The following is a 19,243-nucleotide window of genomic DNA, read 5'->3' as shown; positions in this document are numbered from 1 at the left end:
CTCCTATCAAAGGAGGAAGGATCTGCATTTCCACTCCAGAGGTGGAGTTCTGCATTGCTGTAAGTATGACTTGGAAATCCATCTGTAAGAAATTCTATGAAACGTGCATTTAGAGAGATTGTTGCATAGTCTTGAGTATTATCCATCCTGTATTTCTGTGAAATAGTGTGAGCAGGAAAAGTGCTGCAAACCCCATTTTTAAAAAACACAATATGCAGGAAATAGTGTTTGCAAAGTTTTATAGAGGTACATAATGAAATATGCAATGATCTATTTTATTTGGACTCTTATTTACAAAAAAAACCTCCTGTTTTTCTCTTTTACAGAAAGCTGGATGATTAATAAAGAAAATGTCTTAGAGTATCAACCAAAATTGATAAAGGAAATCATGCTCACTTTGTGCTGGATACTAACATTTTTTGTCAGTGGGGTAGAAGTTAGAGAGATTAACTTGCCAGGTAAGAGGCTGCTCCACTGAGGTTTGGTGTTTGTGGTGTTTTCTGAAAACTTAAAAAAGGAGATCTTAATTTTTCCTTGCTTTTGTGAGTTTTTCCTGTACCTAGCCATACTTGTGTCAGACAAATAGCCTTTCTGCAAGCTTTTGAAGTATTGATTATACTGTCTACCATAAATTTGACTCAAAAATCAGTTCCCCAATGAAAAGGACAAATGTAAAGAAAAATTTCTGAGAACTAGATGGGACAAATGAATTGCTTCTGTGACTTAGGTCTCCAGAATCTGGTCCAGGGAGGCAGGGACTGGGGAGAAGGAAGACAAAAGCAGAATGAGACTGATCTATCAAAGTCTTTCACACACACAATATATCTGGAGGAGCTTGATGCAGTTTAGTTTGCTGAGAGAAAATGAAACTGTAAAGAGTTTCCCAGGTGAGCAGGTGAGGAATAGATGTCATGCCCTCCCTTCTGCTGGAGTGAAATCCTGCCATACTTTCAAGGGTCACAACCCCCTGAGTGGCAGGAGGGGCATTAGGATGGCTGACCACACCTTTCAAAATTAAAAAATGTGTTTAACTTTAGGGAAAGTTGCTGAAACCTGGGAGGATGAATATTTAAAAGCAGTGAGACAATGATGTTTGTCAATCTTACCATAAACAGGGCATGTGGTGGGCAGGATCTGCTTCTTCAGGCTTATGTCAGTCCCTTGTCCATTAATATGAGATTGAGAAGAGCTGTGTCTGCTTTTCTACAGAGTTGAGGTTTAACAGGTTAGCACCACGCAAAAGTCTACACATCACAAAACCCTTCACATTAATCTTTTGAGATAAGGTCTAGCAAACCCTTGGAAACCTTTGAATAAATTTTCAAGAACATTGACAAATTGCATATTTAAGAAAACCTGTTTTCTGTTAGTCCATCTTCTGATCACATAAAGGGATATTTAACTAAAGAAAGGTAAAGTTCTATTTTTGTTGTGTTCCTAATTTTTATTTTTAATTTTTTCACCATGACTCTGCATTCTTTCAGATGGTACTGATATCTTACTCTCCTGCTTTTCAGGATGTTCCCATGTTGAACCTCAAATATGGTATCGTGCAATTAATGGTGAGGAGTTCGTTCTACGGTGTGCTTTACCAGAGAGAGATGCTACCAGCATTTATAACAACCCACTTCTAAATCAACATAAAGTGGAATGGTTCTGGCATCAGAAGGATAAAGAGACACTGAAGGCTATCAAGGAAAGCTCAAATCTGGCTTTCCAAGGGGATGCGCTTTGGTTTAAACCAATAAGGGACAGTGCTTCTGGAGTGTACATCTGTAGGATGTGGTAAGTAATGGAGCAAAAGGGTAAGTAATGGATTAATGGAGCAAAAAGTTTCTACTTCTATAGGAGAGTTATTAGTTTGGTTTGTGTATTAAATGTTTAACTTCTTTTTCTTTTCTTTTTTTTTTTTTCATCACTCAGGGGAAAAATCCCATGTCTCAAAATTGTTTTGGATGTTCAAACAAAGAAGGCAGCAAAATGTTCAGGTTATGACACAAACATGCTATATCTACTTGCTGGCATTGGGAATTCAATAACCTGTCCTGGGACAAAATGTTACAGCCACATTAAAAAGCCAGATGTAAAATGGTACAAGGTAAGAGTCAGTCTATTGAGTGTAGAAAACAGCTGAGTGAAGGTGGAGCTTCAGGTCTAGCTAATGTCCATGTGCCATAGTACTTGAACTCTTCTTTGGCAGGCAATGCAGCCTAAGAAATTCAACCAAAGAGCAGAATCTTGAATTAATACATATTAAGTATTTAAGGAAGAGTTTTGAAGAAATTTACCACATCCAAAATATTCTGTGAAACAGAATCCAAGAAATGGTTTCTCTTCAGCTAAGAAATTGAAATAATTGAGAGTTAAAATAGGTTCTTTGCAAAACAGACATGATTGAAAAGTAACGTTTTAAGATTTGTTTTGACATTTCAAATTTTGAAACTATCAAATATACCAAAGAAAAACTGGCTTTGTTAGGTGAAAAATTATTTTAAGATGAATGTTTCAAACTGTTCTATCCAAGACTCCTGTTTTAATGAAAGACTATTCCGCTGAACCACTACTGACTTAGTGTTTGTAAAGAGGGTAATATAACATATAAACCTGTATAAATGAGCGAAGGAAGATGACTAAAATTTGCAATTGTGCATTTTCCTACCTGGTATTATTTACATTATTTTTTTCTTTCAAGCAGAATTATGATCTAGTTGAAGTTACTTTGCATTTGCTTTCAAATTTTAAATGAGGTATATCTTTACCTACATCATGATCTGAAGCCCGCTGAAGTTAAGGAGCTTCTTCCTGTTTGCATTAGTGGATTTTTTCATGAACTTCATTTAAGGAAAATTCTTCTGGTCTCAGTGGAATATGAATATATTAAGCTGAAAAATAGGGGTGCTTTTCAAAAACAGACAATTTTCATGCTTCTAAAAGTAGTGACAGTGTTCTCAATCTCAGACAATACAAACTCATGATTTACTTCTCATAATATAACTTGAAAATGCTTTCAAAACAATTTCTTTGCATAATAAAAAATACCCAGTCCATCAAAAAATTGATCCTTTTTGTTGCTCTTTAGTAATAGGAGTTAAATTTAGATTATCTTCATGATTTCACAGTTTCATATCAACTGTAAATTTTAAATAATTTTTAAAAAGTCAAGGGTATTCGCATCTTTTTTAGCATAACTGAAAAATGTTCTCAGACTCCTAATACATCCTTTTTTGGGCTTCAGTGGAAAGACTTTGGTTTAGCCCTACTGACATGAAAATGTTGTCCAAATACATTAAAATGTAATTTAATAACAGCAACAACAGCAAGATAAAAAAAGACTTTAATCTTTTCCTTTTCCTTTTCCTTTTCCTTTTCCTTTTCCTTTTCCTTTTCCTTTCATTAGGATGGTCACCAGGTAAAACACAGGAAAAGCAGACCAAGCCTAAAGCTTAAGCAGAATGAAATCTACTTGAATCCAACCTATGACAAAGATGCTGGAATATATGTGTGTGATTACACTCTGCCTGACAACACTACCAACTGGACAGTGAGAACAGCAGTAACAGTAGAAGTCATTGGTGAGTTATATAATAACTCAGAATAAAATACCTGAAGTAAAGTATATTTTCTTTATTATGTTTATTTATGTGATTTTTTCAGGCTCTTGTTCTGAAAAACCCATAAACTGAATTAGCTACAGGATCATTACAATCCTCTTCCAAGTATTCTGAAGACATCTAGGGACACTGACTAGAACATCCAATAGTAATAGCAGTAATAGCATGCAGCATACAACACTAATTTTCAAAATCTAATTGTGCCTTGGATTTATTGTAGTTCTTAACATTGGGGATCAAATCCACAAAAGATTTAGATCTCTTGATCTGGGAGTAGAATTCATGAAACTCCAACTGGTGCCAATGTTCTCCATGTACAGTGTGAGGAGTATTAGGAACATATTTGCATACTAGGAAGAAGGATTGCAAATCCTGCACTGGAAATATGGGCAAAAGCAGCGTATCTCAATCCTACACATCTCCCTGAAGTAGAGGATTATGTGAAATTATGAGTTAGGTAAAATACTGTTCCTTGTGGCATGGGTGAAACCTTCACTTTCTCCATTTGACAGTGACAGGGAAGATGATATTGGTGGGATCTCTACCTCTCTTGCATGTAATTTTTTAGCAGCAGAGTAAATAGGAGAGCTGTGAGCAATCTAACAAACAAGCCATTTGTTGTTGCACATGCTCTTTGGGGGAGAACATCACTGCCTGCATGACCTGTTCTCTCGGGCTTTGCATGCATTACTGAAGAAAACTGGCTAGAACTCTATGGCACAGTGATATGACATGGTCTTATATTCTCCTACAAACCACGGTGACTTTTCCTCTAATATTTACTGTCTCCAGTTGTCCTTCAGGCAAAATCCAGACTGCCTTGGCAGAGTGTTTTGGGACATCAATGCAGTGCAAGGGAGCATGCTAGCAACATGGGGGAGACTGCTTGATCTGCTAAAGGAGTGATGTGGCAATGCTTTTCTCCAGATATCTACGGTTGAGTGCTGTTAAGACTTTGTAGTCACCCCAGTCAATCACAGGTCCCATAGGAGGAGTATATATCTACTCTATATCCTGAACTCTATAGATGCAGTCCAGCTGTTTCTGTATGAAAACAGCACAGGACTAGTCCTCAGCATCCTGGTGGAAAGTGGGACACTGTGAAAGGGAGGACAAGATTTAGGGGACCAAAGAAAGGTGTCAAATGAGGCAACCTGATTCTGTGCTCTAGTGAAGAAATACACCTTTGAAATTCCATGGTCTCATGAGGATAGAATTTCTCTGAAATAGATGATCCTTTTTTTTTTCCCCCAGGTGTTTTAAGCATTTGGTTCTAATAATTCAAGGGACAATGTATCCATCCCGTCAGGACAGGAAAGCATGTCTCACCAACCTGTGAGAGCTCTGTGGTGGCTTAAAATACCTGATGCTCTTTGACTCTTCCTTCTAATATTCTTCTATGGAATATTCCCACAATATTCTCCAGGCAGGCTTGGACTAGCTCTGCTTTTATTCTGATCTGACCGAACCTGAGCTGATACATTGTCCTTCTCAGTTCTTTTCCCTCACTTCATAGCACAGTGAGAAAAACACATAAAAGGTGCCATATGCATATATACTACCCCAGAGCCATGCAGACTGAGGGGAAACCTCCTTGCAGTTACAACTTCCTCACCAGGGCAAGAGGACGGGCAGGCACTGATCTCATCACTGTGGTGACCAGTGACAGGACCTGAGGGAATGGCCTGAAGTTGTGTCCGGGGAGGTTTATGTTGGATAATAAAAAGAGGTTCTTCACCCAGAGGGTGGTCAGGCACTGGAAGAGGCTCGCGTCACAGCACCAAGCCTGACAGAGTTCAAGAAGTGTTTGAACAACACTCTCAGGCACATGGTGTGACTCTTGGGTATGGTTCTGTGCAGGACCAGGAGTTGGACATTGATGATCTTGTGGGTCCCTTCCAACTCAGCTTATTCTGTGATACATTTCTCTGCTGTGGCTTGGTAAAAAAAAAAAAAAAAAAATTAAGCGTTATATGGCACCATTTCCTGCAGTATGGGACTTTCCTAGAACCTCAGAGCTGTGGGTTTTATGGTATAACCCGTGGGTGTCATTATCTGTGCCCTTTGGCAGCCTGAGTTTTGAGAACAGCATGGCTATTTTGGTGCAAGTATCTGTGCTTGTGAATGAGGTGTGTGTGCGCTGTTTGTGCTTACTGGGCATGGAAAGAGGCTTGGCAGGGAACTGGTATGAGGATTGCACCCTTCAGGGGGTTTTGCAAGGGGAGTTCCTAATTTTTGAATCCTAAATAATCTTAAATGCAGGCTAGATGCTGAGCTTCTCAGCTCATGAAAGAGGACAATGCCTCAGAGTAAATGAGATAGCAGGTGTTTAAGTAGCTGCACAAATTTTGTTGTTGAAACTCCCTTATCTGTGCGCACTCATATACCTCAAGAACTGTAAAACATCCTCTTGGATTAGGTGTCTAAATTCCACCTAAAACTTGAAAAATCAAATTGTAAGCTGTTCTCTTTGGTCCTCTGCACTGATAATAACTTTATACTTAATGATATTCTTGTTGATTGCAGCAAAAAACACTATTCATCCACCAAACCTTTTGTATCCCAATGGTGTTGTGATCCTCGAAGCAGAGCTTGGTAAGTTTCAATTCCTCACCTAAAAGCAAATGAAAATATTTAAACGAGGTATTGATAAATAATGATAGATCTTGATAAAGCAAACCAGCTTTGCTTTCTAAGCTATTTAAGTGAATAATATTCTGGTGACCTGCAGGCATGGTTTTTCTGTGTTAATTTGTTCCAGGCAAGCCACTTGAATTGGAATGCCGTGTACAGTTTGGGTTTGAAACAGTTTCTCCAATGAGAGTAACATGGAAACGAAGCGACGAGGAGAATATAAATGAGAAACTGAATCAGGAAACAAGGTGAGAAAACCTACCCCTCGCCCCCTTCCTGCCCCAGTAACCTAGTTACTACCACCGCAAACACTGTAAAAGTCCTTCTATAACAATTTTACTGAATGCATTTAATTGAAAGAAACTTAGAAGGCTCTTTTCTTTCACCTAGTAATGTGTATGTCCACAAGCATGTGACAGGCATGTGACCTTCACATACAGAAGCACATATTGATGGCCATAAAATCAAGAACTCAAACTCTCCACAATCTTAGCTCTTCTTCTTCAAGCTTTAGCTCAGAGACAGCTTCAACATGAAGGGTTCCTGGTTGCCTGTCCCTGCATCCATTGTTTTCAAGTGTTCTTGCTTTCAAGTGTTCTTGAAAGCACGATCTCTGTTGTGCCTTGCTAGCAATTCACACAATCTCTCTTTGGAAGCTGTCTCTGAGTGGGGAATAAATCAGATCAGCAAAACAATACTGTGGACATTGAAAGGAGCTTGTGTACCTCAGACACTGGGGTGTGTTTACAGCCTAGATCTGAGGACTTGCAGCACTGAGTTTCAGGACACTGAATTTTGGGACCTTTCCTCTGGTGAGAATTAACCAGGCCCTGCAGAGAAGAAACATGTAGGGGAAAGGTTTCCTGTGACCTGGGGACAACCCCTGTAGTCACTATACTTCCCTTTCCTTCCTGTTCTCATTCACTTATGCAGTGTTCAACTTGGGCAAGCAACAGAGTGGAGGCAACACAGGCAAGTGCATCTTTTACTACACAGCCCTGACTCAGCTGTATGGGTAAATTTTCTGTCTACTGGGGGAAGCAAAAGCTCTGCTGTCACTGCTAAAATCAAGTTCATAGTAGGAGTCATATGGGAAAAAAAAAAGATGATATCACACACATGCACACACTCATGAGGTAGACTGGAAATTGGATTTTCCTAACTTTAGGATGTTTAGATTTGGAATATTCTTCTTAACAAGGTTTTAGCTTTTTTCATGGCTGTTCTGGTTTCGCCAAATTTAGAAATATATACTCTGAGAGAAGGCACAACCACCCCTCCCCCCACCAGGTTCAGGAAAAAATAAATTTTCCTCAAAGGAAAGTGAAAGAGATAAAAGCAATTTATTTAACAAACACATGGGAAAAGGATAATAATGCTAAATAATAAAATCTCTCGCTGTGGAGAAAAAAACCTGGAAAAGTGTTCGAGTCCTTCCTTTGGTATCCTCGGAGCTGGGGCTTGGCCCAGGGCCAGGCCCTCTGTGCCCAGTGGAAAGTCCTCCCGATGTGCTCTGATATTGAAACAGTCCAGTAGAAAAGGGAGAAAATCCAAAATTCCAGGGAAGGAAAAATTCAACTCTCAGTCTATCTCCGGAGAAAAAGCAGCTGAACCCCTGGCCAAAAAACTGTCCTCGGAAACAGCAAGCTGAGTGCTTCCTCCCTCCCCTGCCACAGCTGGGAAAACCAATTGCTATCTGTGTGTGTCCTTGAACAAGCTGCAAACTGCTTTGAAGAAGTTTTGCTCAGTTTTTCCTTCCCCCTCTCAGGCTCAGTTTAGAGGCATAGAAAGGCACAGAAATTAATTTCTGGGCATAGGCAGGAACATGGGATACACATCATAAGGTCACCCCAAGACAATGCCTAGAGTTTCTGTTTATTTTTTAAAAATACGAATAAATGAAACATCCCCAACAGACTTTGGTTGAATCCTTGCCCTTGCTTACTCCTCCACATCTTGAGGTAACGAGGAAGGGCTGCGGGATACTGTCATTTTGCAGTGGCCTGATGTGAGATGCCTTCTAAGATGACCCAGAGAGGCTTGTACTTGTGGCTTTCGAAGAGGAGCACTGAAACTCAGAAACTCTGGGTATTCTGGAGTGATTGCAGACACAGATCTGTTACCCATATCCTCCACTCAACCCTGAAGAGATTCCTCCGTTTCCTCTTCATTTCTTATACTTCTGTCCCTTATATATATCTTTTTCTGTTTGCCTATCCTGTCCTTGGGCTTTCTACCCCTGTGCAAGAGGCTGTGCTGCTCAGTCTTTTTGCCCAGCTAGTTCTCTCTTGGGGCTCCTTTTTGAAGTTTCATTTCTCTGCATTTCTTCTGGGTGAATATTTTACATCTTAGAAAACCGCAAGTAATCTTATAGATGTAAAGGGGACTATATATTGAAAACTAGGAAAGTGGTAAATATTTTGCTGAATAGATGAACTAGGAATGAACCTTTCAGTCTTCAGGCCTATCAAAGTATTTTCTTACAGTGTTAGTATTTTCTTACCATGTATAAACCAAATGGAGGTTCCAAACCAGAATATTGCATCACTATTAAAAGTTCAAGATCAATGTTAAGAAGTTGCAAGCTCCTCTATTTTTGTGTGTAAGACATTGGGAGATTGTGGGAATGAACAGCAAAGGTATCATGCAAATACACATTTTTTTCTCTCTAGTGTCTATCCAAAAGGTTTGAAGGGGAGCACACTTCTTCATGTTGCAACTTTGAAAGAAGTTACTGAAAAGGACCTCAGAAGCAACTTCACATGCTTTGCTGAGAATTCAGTGGGAAATGCCACCGCTGTGATCCAGCTGAAAAGAAAGCAGAGAGGTAAAGCTATCAATTGGTGACTATTTGCCCCTGAAGACACATTTTGATTTACTGCTACTAATTAATTCCCCATTCACACGGGCTTTTAGCCAGTTGCAGAAGTTTCTTGAACCTGGGTGGGAAAAGTTTGGTTTGTCAGATATCTTGACAGCCTCAGTATTTTGAGGATTACTCAGAAGGACAGGACTATCTGGGGACTTACTGCAGGGGGGTGAGTCAAGTGGAAGATGGAGAGAAACTGGAAGGAAGAAGAGGAGAGTAGCATCTCTGAACATTAACAGGCAGTCTACTAAACTGAAGCAGAGAGGCTGCTGAAAGCAGCAGTATTCCCTGATTTTCACAGGACATTTCTGTTTGTTTTCCCAGTCCTTAGCATGTATGTATCACAGTATCCCGCAGTAGTAGGGAGGAGAAGAGAGATCCAGCAGGCAGGAATTGTGCAGCAAGATTGATTCATTTAATCATTTTACAACTCTTTTATAGACTTTTTTCTTCTTAGTCTAATTGGACAAAGGATCAGCCACCCCTTGGGGTGATTGGCTAAAATCCTAAAACATCCTTTGTCAAAATATTTTTCTACTGTACCATAAACAAAGCTCTGCAAGGTTGCAGGTGTTCATAGTTTATAGAACTCTAGAAATATCTTCCGTGAGAGAGAAAAGTATCTCACGGGGCTGGAAAGAAGCAAGAGGAATTCTTGCTACCAGCATATTTGTATCCACATGCATGTTTCTAAGAAGTTACCATAACCGATATGAATGTGGCTGCCTTTCAAGCCTTTCAAGGCCCAAACCAGAATCAGTGTGGAAATTAAAATGCTGAACCATAGTTCACAGTGGAGATTCATCACTGTAGTGGCACAGGAAGCTGCCAGCAGGGCACTGTGTGCAGCTATGTCTGTTCTGATGTAGCTTTTCCATCTCAGGCAATTACTATTTTCAGCATTGCTGAGTGTACCAGAGACTGTTTCCTCTGTGCCTTCTGTCACAGTTTGGCTTTTCATACCAGCAAAGAGATACCATGCAAAAAAGGTCATTGATGGTAGACTGAAATTCTATGTTAAGGTTTGTGGCTACATGAAATCTTGACTTCCCTAAATTTTGTCAGTGGGATAAGGAAAAAGACTGTGAGATGGTTTGTCCCCATTTCTGGACCAAGTTTTTTATCTAAATGTCAATATTGTTTTGGAAACCTGAGTTATGATAGACTCTTTTCTTTTCTGCAGTGTTGTTCCTGTATGTACTATGCAGTGCCATTTCTACTCTATTTGCATTTGTTTTGTGCACTGCCTTTATTTACCAGCACTGGATTGAAATAGTGCTGATGTATCGAAATTATCTGGTCCACAACAAAAATACAGAAGGTAAGAAACCTTGTGTAATATTAATTTTCTCCAGTTTTTCTGCTGCTTTTTGCCATGTGGGATAATCTGGTATGAATTACTCATTTAATTAAGTTCTCTTAATTACCCTGCTCTCTTTGAGCCAATACAAGGACTGTTAAACCTTACAAGATGCTCAGTGAATGCAGATGGAAAAAAAGAAAGATCGTGTGAAAGAAATATCTAACACCAACTGAAATGTCAGTTAGACTTTTACCCTAATTTACCCATAGAAGATTAGGGTACCCATTAGAGCAGGAAGTTGAATGTTGACAGTCCATTTGCAGGAAATAATTTAGCATCTCCAACGTTTCAAAATCGTTCTCTGAAAAAGTTCAACAAAACCTTTGGACAAGAATGAAACAACCTTGCATAACAAGGTGAAGGACTCCAGAGTCTATTGGTATTTTTCACTTGAAGCCAAAAAGTTTCTCAGAAGAATAAAAAAAAAGAGAGAAATAAGACGATAAAGGGCACCAACTGAGAAGTGAATATTTGGGAAATATTCATATTTCCTTTCTAAAACTTTGGAAACAACTTGACATTTGCACCTGAGTGATTAACTTTTGATTTTTCGAGTCTCCGTAGTAGCATCGCCCCATCATCTCAGCTAAAAGAGGCCTTTGAAACAGCACAGTGTAAAAATGTATCAGGAATCACTATGACTACTTCAAAGAACTTAATGTACAATTTTCTTACATGGGTTGAAAGAATTCTGATAGTTCGTGCCTGAGAAAATTTTTCTAAAAATTTTTGCATCTTGATGCAGTTTGAGATAGAGGTGTCTGAGTCTGTTTTTGTGTTTGCATACGTACCTTACACCTGAGTGTGAAACAACTATATCTAGATACCTGTAAGTACATACAATTAGAAAATTAACTGCCCTTTAGGAAAACATTTTTGTGAGCCCTAAAGCATTTGGCAAAAGCAATTTGGAACATCACTCAAAATTTCCGCTCTATTTGGTAAAAAAGTGATTTAAGGACCTGTGGAAAGTCCCCTAGAGCACACCCTGCATGTCAGTAGGACAGAGACAGACCTGCTAAGGCTTGTGTGTTGAAGACACTGTTGGGTTCCACTGTGGCAGTCCCTGTCCCCTGCCTGTACACTCTCGTGTATGCACAAAGCACCATTTGCAGCGTGCAGACCAGATAGTTTTCTGTCCAAGGAAAATGTGTTCTCACCTGCAGGATCACGTCCTTCTCATGTCATGTGGATGCATATCAAATCACCTGAGGTCTGAGAGCAGCAAAGCAGCAGTTATGACTTGATTTTGCTGTTTCTTCATTTCTATCATTTCTTCTCTCATGTCCTCAGCACAGAGCAGAGAACTGAAGAATCCTACAAGATTAGAAGGTACCCCTGGGCACCTGCTCAAAGCAGAGCCAACCTAGACCATGTTGTGCAGGGCCTTGTGAACAGAGAAACCAGAACCCCTCTGGGGTTAATTGGCCTCCTTAGCCAATTAAGATACATATCTTAAAATTCCTGCCTTCTCCCATAAGGGGAAAAAATAATGCAGGAGATTTGATACTAACATTTATAGACCACATATGCCATCAATTTGCTTAAGTCAGGTATTCTTCATTTCCTACACTTTCAGCATCTTAAATACAGTACCAAATGTTCCTCAGATTGTAATTGTCCTGTACAGTTATGTGAAAAAAAGGCTTAATGGTGCTTATTTTGTATTTGATTTTTAACTTGCTACTGTAATAGTAATGTTACAAAGGCGTGTTAGTGGTTGTTGTCTAATAAGATTGCAGTGACCTCTGTGGGTGAAATAAGGAATCCTGGCTTGTAGTGCAATTTATAGTCACTTAAAATCCATTCTCAAAGGAGCTTCAATTTAGGGTATAGATGAATTGAAGTTCAGCTAAACCAATCTAGTGAATTTCTGTTCCACCTTTAATTCCCACATTAGTCCTGTGTGCCCGCTGCTGGTGATTCACTCTTGTGGGCCTAAATGGGCTCAACCTGGCAGAAAAACAACTCAGCAAGACAATGGGTAGCCAGCAAAGTGAATCATCTTCCTCTATTATCACAAGACCTGCAGCACCAGTAGAAGGATGTGATTGAAAGTGTGTGTCCAGGAGTAGAGGGGAGGAGCAGAGGTGCAACGTGTTGTCTGATCATTTTCTTGGCCTCCAAACCCAATCTGCACACCTCTGTTTTGTTTTGATGACATACTTTCTGCTGCGTGCTGGTTCTGTATTCGAGCATTCAGCCCCAGCTCATCCATGTTAGTTTTCTGAATTTGCTTTACCTATGGGCTCTTCTAGATCCTGTGGGAAGTTGGTGACTCTAGCTCATGTCTGTGATCCTAATCTTACATCTAGGGATAGAAATCAGGAGGTTAACACCAAGGCATGTGGGTCATGATACTCAACACTTAGGTGTCTGCTGGAGGTAGGCATCTCAGTTCCCAAGCAGTGAAGATGCAGTCCATGTGGTGAAATCTAGAGAGCTTCTCAGCTCACCCTGCAGCAGCACCCTGCAGTGGGACTCTGCTCTACACAGGAGAATTTCTTTCTGGTTTCTATTGCTGTGATACAATTCAGCTAATTGAACATAGGTGTCTGATATAATTTGGGCTGCCTGAGGATGTCCTGCCATTCCAAAAGTCTTGAGTCTCCAATACTTCACCTGTCAAATCTGGCAGTCTTAGGACACCTTAAATGGCCTCAAGTAACTGGGAAACTGGACTGGGTCCACTATGCCTTTTGCTTTTACCAGAAACTCTTTTCTTTTCTGTTCCTTCTCCCTCAAGTGTAGTTCAAATTTTATTCAACAAATAGATACAATTTGCTTTTGCCTTGTAGTTAAGAATGGGCCTAACCCAGGACATGGGTACCAGGGTGATCATAGCCAAGAAAAATTCTTTACCTGTGTTTCATTTGCACACAAACATTCTTTCAATGAGACTTAAAGTTCAATAACTGGTCAGTGCTTGGTGTCTGAGCTGATATTTTGATCAGTTAGCCATTGCTCCATACACAAGTCTCTCTGTTTACAAACATAACAATGTATGGAAACAGCATATATTTTGCAAGGAGCTAATATTTAAGAACATTTTTCCTTTAAGAGTCATTATATTTTAAAAGAAGATTGACCATTGACAAGACTTTTTTTTGAATCAGCATTTGGGCAAATGAGAGAAAAGACTGGGAATCATTCCCTACCACATGGCTTTTGCCTGGAAGGGACCAGATCTTTAAACTGCCTTGCACTAAACATGAGTACCTTCCTTGTTTGCTTTGGTAGCATATGTCTACAAAATCTGCAAGACAATGAGGAGCAAGGTTGTCTTTGGTGATTGGATAGCTGTAATCCAATAACAGGTTATAATTTTAGGTTTGTAATGTGCCTACTTAGATAGATATAAATGGAAACCGAGCATTAACAAAGAAGCTGAATGCTTCAGCCAGACTTGTTAATGTATAGAATTTATTTATTTATTTATTTATTTATTTATTTATTTATTTATTTTAGATGGCAAGGAATTTGATGCCTTTGTGTCCTATGCAAAAATAAACTCTTCTGAAAGTGACTCTGCTTTAATTAGTGAGGAAAAATTTGCCCTGGAGCTTCTTCCAGATATGCTAGAAAATAAATATGGATACAAGTTATGTATTCTTGAAAGAGATATTCTTCCGGGAGGAGGTAAGGTCCCTGGGGATGGTAGAAAATCTTCAGTTTTTTATAAAATTGCATTTCAATTTCAAAAAAACCCTTATGCACCAGAGCAACAAATTGTATAATTTGGTAGTGGAATTTATGTTCAAATCTCATAACGTTTTGATCTTTGTACTTGGTCCCTGTGGCTGAGGCATACATACTTTGGAGTGAGATCACTGGGAGCCACTAGGCTGAGATGAAATTCCTTGTACAAAAATTTCTTTGCAAGCAAACTCTGTTCTCTGGAAAGAAGGCCTCAAATACTTCAGTAGTTACTTTCTAAGTGACTTTGATCAGTGCCACCTACAGTAAGTAGAAAGCCCTGTGTATCTGTTCCTGGGAGAGATAAAGACAAGTCCAAGTGTCCCTTGAGACTCTGTTTAAGTGTGTTGAGGTCTCAGCTGTGCCCTTCATGTCCTGAGCAGAAAGTTGTGTTCTTCAGTTGTATAAGAACAGCCATGGTACCCTCTGATAGCAAACACGTTTCTAGAGGTTATATGAGTGCTCAACATTCCTAATCTTGGCTTTCCTTATTTCTGGGTTTTAACTGTTGATAAAGGAACTGATAAGATAAAAAATCCATTGTAGAATGCAGTAACTCTCACCATTTTCTCTCCAGCATACACAGATGAAGTTGTAACAGCTATTAAACAAAGCAGACGGGTAATCATTGTTTTGAGCCCAGCCTATGTCAGTGGACCAAGCATCTTTGAACTGCAGGCAGCAGTGAACTGTGCATTGGAAGATAAAAGAATCAAACTAGTATTAATAAAGTTCCAGGATTTCCAAGAGCCAGAGAATCTGCCTCCAGTAGTGAAGAAAGCACTTCGGATTTTACCAGTTGTTACCTGGAAGTCTTCCATTTCTGCTGCTCCACACAAGAAGTTCTGGAAATATATGCATTACCACATGCCAATGAAAACTACTAAGAGGCTGGGAAGTTTCAGCCTGAAGGGCTTATCCCAAAGGTTATTCAGGCTGGTATATTGATAGGAGAAATTTCACAGGGGGATGACATCAGGATCAGAAATGGTAACATGATTGTCAAAGACCTTTTCTATATCGTCCGACCACTGTCAACTGTCACTACAGCCAGCAATAGCTCCCTCCAAAACAGTCAGGAGGACTGAAGTGTGACAGTGCACAGCAAAACTGTACCACTTCACACAACTCTAAATGTGCGCTATCTCTCATAAATTACTATTTAATTACAATTTTTATTATATTTATTATACCATTTTGTTCTGATTTTGGGACATACAATGTTTTTTGCACTGTATTTCTTTCTGAAATATTTTTACACTTATTTTCTAGAAAAATATTTAAAAAAGGGAAATCAAGAGGAAGCTTGCAGTTTAATTTCTGATGCAGTCCAGTGGGACAAAGCCAAAGTTTTCAAATGAGTTACCTCCTCTGGTGTGAGCACCAAGAAAATACAGTGGGAGACTACTACAACTGGGTATGCCAAAGGGATTCAGAAAAGAGGGACCACTGTGTAGGCTTATGCCAGGCATCTCCATCCTTTCTTCAGTGAGAGGAAGAATTCTACCACTTTTGAAACAATTCACACTCAGGGACACCTGCACCTGATCATTGCTGATCCTGTCTGCTGCTGGTCACTCAATGCCCACTGAACCTGTTGGCATTATAGGTGTGTTGCAGGTGTAAATCAGAGCCCTGGTTGTCACAGCTAGTAGACTTCCAGGGACTCCAAAGTCTTTCCCTTGTAGTCCTTTGGCTGCCAACTCTCCAGAGTTCTTATCACTTGCTGTCAAACCATCTTGCAGCCTGTGTGTGTATGTCTGCATCTGAGTGAAATGCAATGGTCCGTATTAAGCAATCTGAGTAGTGTAGCCGCTGCTCTGCTGTTCTGCTCACTTCATTCCTCCTTCGAGTTAACAACTTCTTGTTTTATAATGCTAATTGAATATCTCATTTGCCAGATTCCTTGTTGGAAAGTGATTTCAAGAAACACTGATGTTAACAGGATCAGTATACTGAAAAAAGAACTCTTTTGCAAGCAGGCTGAGCATTATCTACCTGATGCTATATTGGGTTCAAAGCTTTTGTGGGAGGACTGACGGTGCTGTGAGGCTGATGGAAGATAGCTCTTCATGTAGAAGCAGAACATCAAAGGCCATCACTGAGTGTACCACAGAAAATGTTGACATTGCAGCTGCACCTGTATTGGAGATTCGGTTCAGATCATCACAATTTTGATGCAAATTTCCCAGCTGTCACTACATATTGCCTTTTGTTTTGCATTATAGAGCATCACAGTTGCACACACTGGATCCCTTCAACAGAAAGTCAAGTGGAAGATACTCTCCATCCATGAAGGGACACTCAGTCTGTGAGATCAGTTGGTCTGAAGGAATCCCCTCCCAAGCACACACAGTGTGGTTGCAGGGTTCTCAGAACTAGTTGTTTCAGGGTATCACATCTATTCTCACCATCTGCACTATCTGCACTGTCTTCTAACACAATCAAATCATTACTGAATTTGAGTATTTTGAATAATTTGTCAGTAAATTAAATACACTCAGTTCTAATGTAAGTAACACAGGCTTTAGAAGCTTCTAATCAACAGCACTATGTTTGTATACCCTGTTATCCTTAATATCCTAACCTTTTAAAAAAATGATCCTGAAAAGCAGTTGGATGAGTATAATGTGTCTGCCCAGTAAATACCTTACTGGTATGAGCAAAATAAATTCCAAATACAGGAAAACTCAAGATCCAGTTTTAGCTAGGTGGTGTGACTCAGACCTTCCTCTTTACGTTGTTGCTACCTGCTGAATTACATACACGTTTAAGAGAGGGAGGCCCTCTCCAAACGAGGCTGTAATTTGCGCAGTCCCCCACCAGATGTCCCTACCGCGAGCCCTGCACAGTCTATTTACACACCGACCAGTTTTGTTACCAGGTGCTACAGGACCAGTGAGTAGTGCCAAGTGTGGTGCCCGAGGTGCCAGTTGAGCAGGGGAGGCAGCCAGGGAGCGAGGGACAGAGAGGCAGGCACGAAGCAGGTTTTTCTGTCTGCCCAGGCTGCCACCACCTCTCCCAGCTGATGCTGTTCCCTCGTGCTCCGCTTGCTGCCTGAACGGTGAGCATCGAAAGTTTTTTGTTTTGTTTTGTTTGGGTTTTTGGTTTTGTTGGTTTGTTTTGGTTTTTTTTTTTTTTTTTTGGAAAGTGGAAAAATCAGAGAGGCTGGATAAATAATGCAGTGGGAAAGGATTTTTTATTCCTCAACTGGGTGATGCTGTGGCCAAGGATTTTCTGGGTCAGAGGAACCTGCACAACCAGTATCTTCATGCAGCTCCAGATCCGTTTGTAACACAAGGAATGGGACAGGCACGTTAGGACTATATAATGACCTCTAACAGGCAAATGAAAGAGCCCTGAGAAAGAAGCGGCTGTGGCTATGGGCAGCGTGAATCAGCAGAAGGGACAGTAGCACACCTTCGTGCACCCACTATATGCTAAATCTGTAATAAAGTCGTCACAGCCCAATATGGGCTCTACCATGCTTGCACATGCAAAGCTTTCCAACCTGCTTCTGTTGCTGTTGAGTGTGGTATCCTGCTCTGCTTCTGCTTATGTGGATGAGCCCAGCTTGGGAAAGAGGTCCTTGCCTCACTATGAACCTGATTCCAGTGGTGCTGTTGGCTCCTCACAAGACACAAGGCTACATGTTTTCACGCTGGACTATGACTATGTGCAAATTCCCTATGAAGTTACCCTTTGGATCCTCCTTGCCTCTTTTGCAAAAATAGGTAAGTAGAAAATGGGGTCTCGGGTCCTCCTATCTTGGAAAGAAGTCAAAAAAGTACAATGTAACCAAGTAACTTTCATTCATTTTGTAGCTGGGATTGATTTTACAGTGTCTGTTCTCAAAAGAACAACTGTGTTCATTACCATGGCAATACCAAAATTCCACCTTAAAATGATTCCATCCTACTTAAGTTAACGTATGACCTCTAACCTTCACGTCTCTTGGGTTGTGAGTAGTAAGTAGCAACAGATCTCCCTGACACAGTGCTGTCCACTCATTTTTCTAGTCCTTATACATCACAAGATGCTGGAATTTGCAACCTGACACAGCTGCAGAAATCAGTTACACCAGACTGAGAGTTCAAGTGTATTGAATTTTGAGGAGAAAGTGTAAAGAATTCTTCCTTTGTGTGAATAAGAGGAAACATTTCCCTCTGAGTCTTTGTTTTACATATTTGCTCTTTCAAGTTTGTGTGAAAAGTAATACCAGAGGAGAGAGACTGAGAGTCTCTGAGGGTGTGGATCATCAGAGATGCAGGCTAAGTACCTTTTGAATACATACCAATGCATCTAGCTTCTATTAGAGCTCCATGTGGGTATCTGAATGGGGAAAGACAATTCATGGAGCAGTAATTACAGTAAGGACTGCAATTAACATGGCAAAAAAGCTCATCATACCTTACACATTTTCATAACTGGACTTAAATTATTTTGACCATTCAAAAGTAATGCAGCAATATCAAATAAACGAAGAAGATGGTAATAATGCGAAGAGTTGCACACATAAAATCTCCCTTTTCTTTTGATCTTTCTGTAGGATTTTCAAACATTTCTTTAGAACAGACTCATAGGTGAGACTGATGTTTTTCTGGAGGTGGCCTGAAGATAAACGTTTTTCATGTCATAGTCACCCAGCTGACAAAAATCTTTACGACTAACCATAATTTGCCAGTTTCATTATAGCTGATGCCCTCAAACCAGTTCCAAAAAATGTCTTCACTGATAACATAACAGTCAAAATTTTCACAAATAAAATTTGTTATGGCATCAGGAGAGTGTGTTAACAGTAAACATATCGACCAAGTTCTTTATTTCTCATCCATAAAAGCATAGGACTCGACATATGGCACATCTACACAATATTCTTGTTTTGAACAAGAAATAGATACTTTAGAAGAGCTGTGCGATGCCTCCCAGATGGACCTGTTACTGTGAGTTTTCAAATAATATTATTTCTGATGAAAAGTGTAGAGCTGTTAATTTCAAATATAATTAGATGAAAGAGTTAGTCAGAACAATCTGGTTACCCAGGGAAGAAGATTTCCAAACTGTTAAAGT

The 19,243-nt window shown here is 39.9% G+C and overlaps 2 protein-coding genes across 3 annotated transcripts in view; both read left to right on the top strand.

The window, feature by feature from the left end:
• Window positions 1-334: 334 nt before the first annotated feature.
• Window positions 335-15,121, top strand: IL18RAP (interleukin 18 receptor accessory protein). The gene is made up of 10 exons (XM_069029065.1): window positions 335-458; window positions 1,518-1,785; window positions 1,924-2,098; window positions 3,398-3,572; window positions 6,138-6,206; window positions 6,373-6,493; window positions 8,918-9,072; window positions 10,298-10,435; window positions 13,946-14,116; window positions 14,751-15,121. Exons 1-10 carry the CDS (start codon window positions 335-337, stop codon window positions 15,119-15,121), a joined length of 1,767 nt encoding a protein of 588 aa, XP_068885166.1.
• A 2,316-nt stretch (window positions 15,122-17,437) lies between these two features.
• The window catches only part of SLC9A4 (solute carrier family 9 member A4), a 34,867-nt gene continuing 33,061 nt past the window's right edge, over window positions 17,438-19,243 (top strand). For both annotated transcript variants that reach the window (XM_069005448.1, XM_069005442.1), the window contains exon 1: window positions 17,438-17,907. In XM_069005448.1, the coding sequence (XP_068861549.1) occupies window positions 17,646-17,907 (262 nt within the window). In that variant the 5' untranslated portion in view covers window positions 17,438-17,645. The remainder of the gene's footprint in view (window positions 17,908-19,243) is intronic.

Source organism: Aphelocoma coerulescens, chromosome 1 (genome assembly GCF_041296385.1).
Source record: "Aphelocoma coerulescens isolate FSJ_1873_10779 chromosome 1, UR_Acoe_1.0, whole genome shotgun sequence".
Lineage (NCBI taxonomy): Eukaryota > Metazoa > Chordata > Aves > Passeriformes > Corvidae > Aphelocoma > Aphelocoma coerulescens.
The sequence above is the reverse complement of the archived record's forward strand: the minus strand, read 5'-3'. Positions and strand labels throughout refer to the sequence as shown.

Excerpts from the sequence above, each read along its gene's own strand:
- IL18RAP (XM_069029065.1), top strand. The coding sequence starts at position 335 with ATGATTAATAAAGAAAATGTCTTAGAGTATCAACCAAAATTGATAAAG. Across the intron at positions 6,207-6,372 it reads GATCCTCGAAGCAGAGCTTG|GCAAGCCACTTGAATTGGAA; the intron begins GTAAGTTTCAAT and ends AATTTGTTCCAG. Across the intron at positions 6,494-8,917 it reads AAACTGAATCAGGAAACAAG|TGTCTATCCAAAAGGTTTGA; the intron begins GTGAGAAAACCT and ends TTTTCTCTCTAG.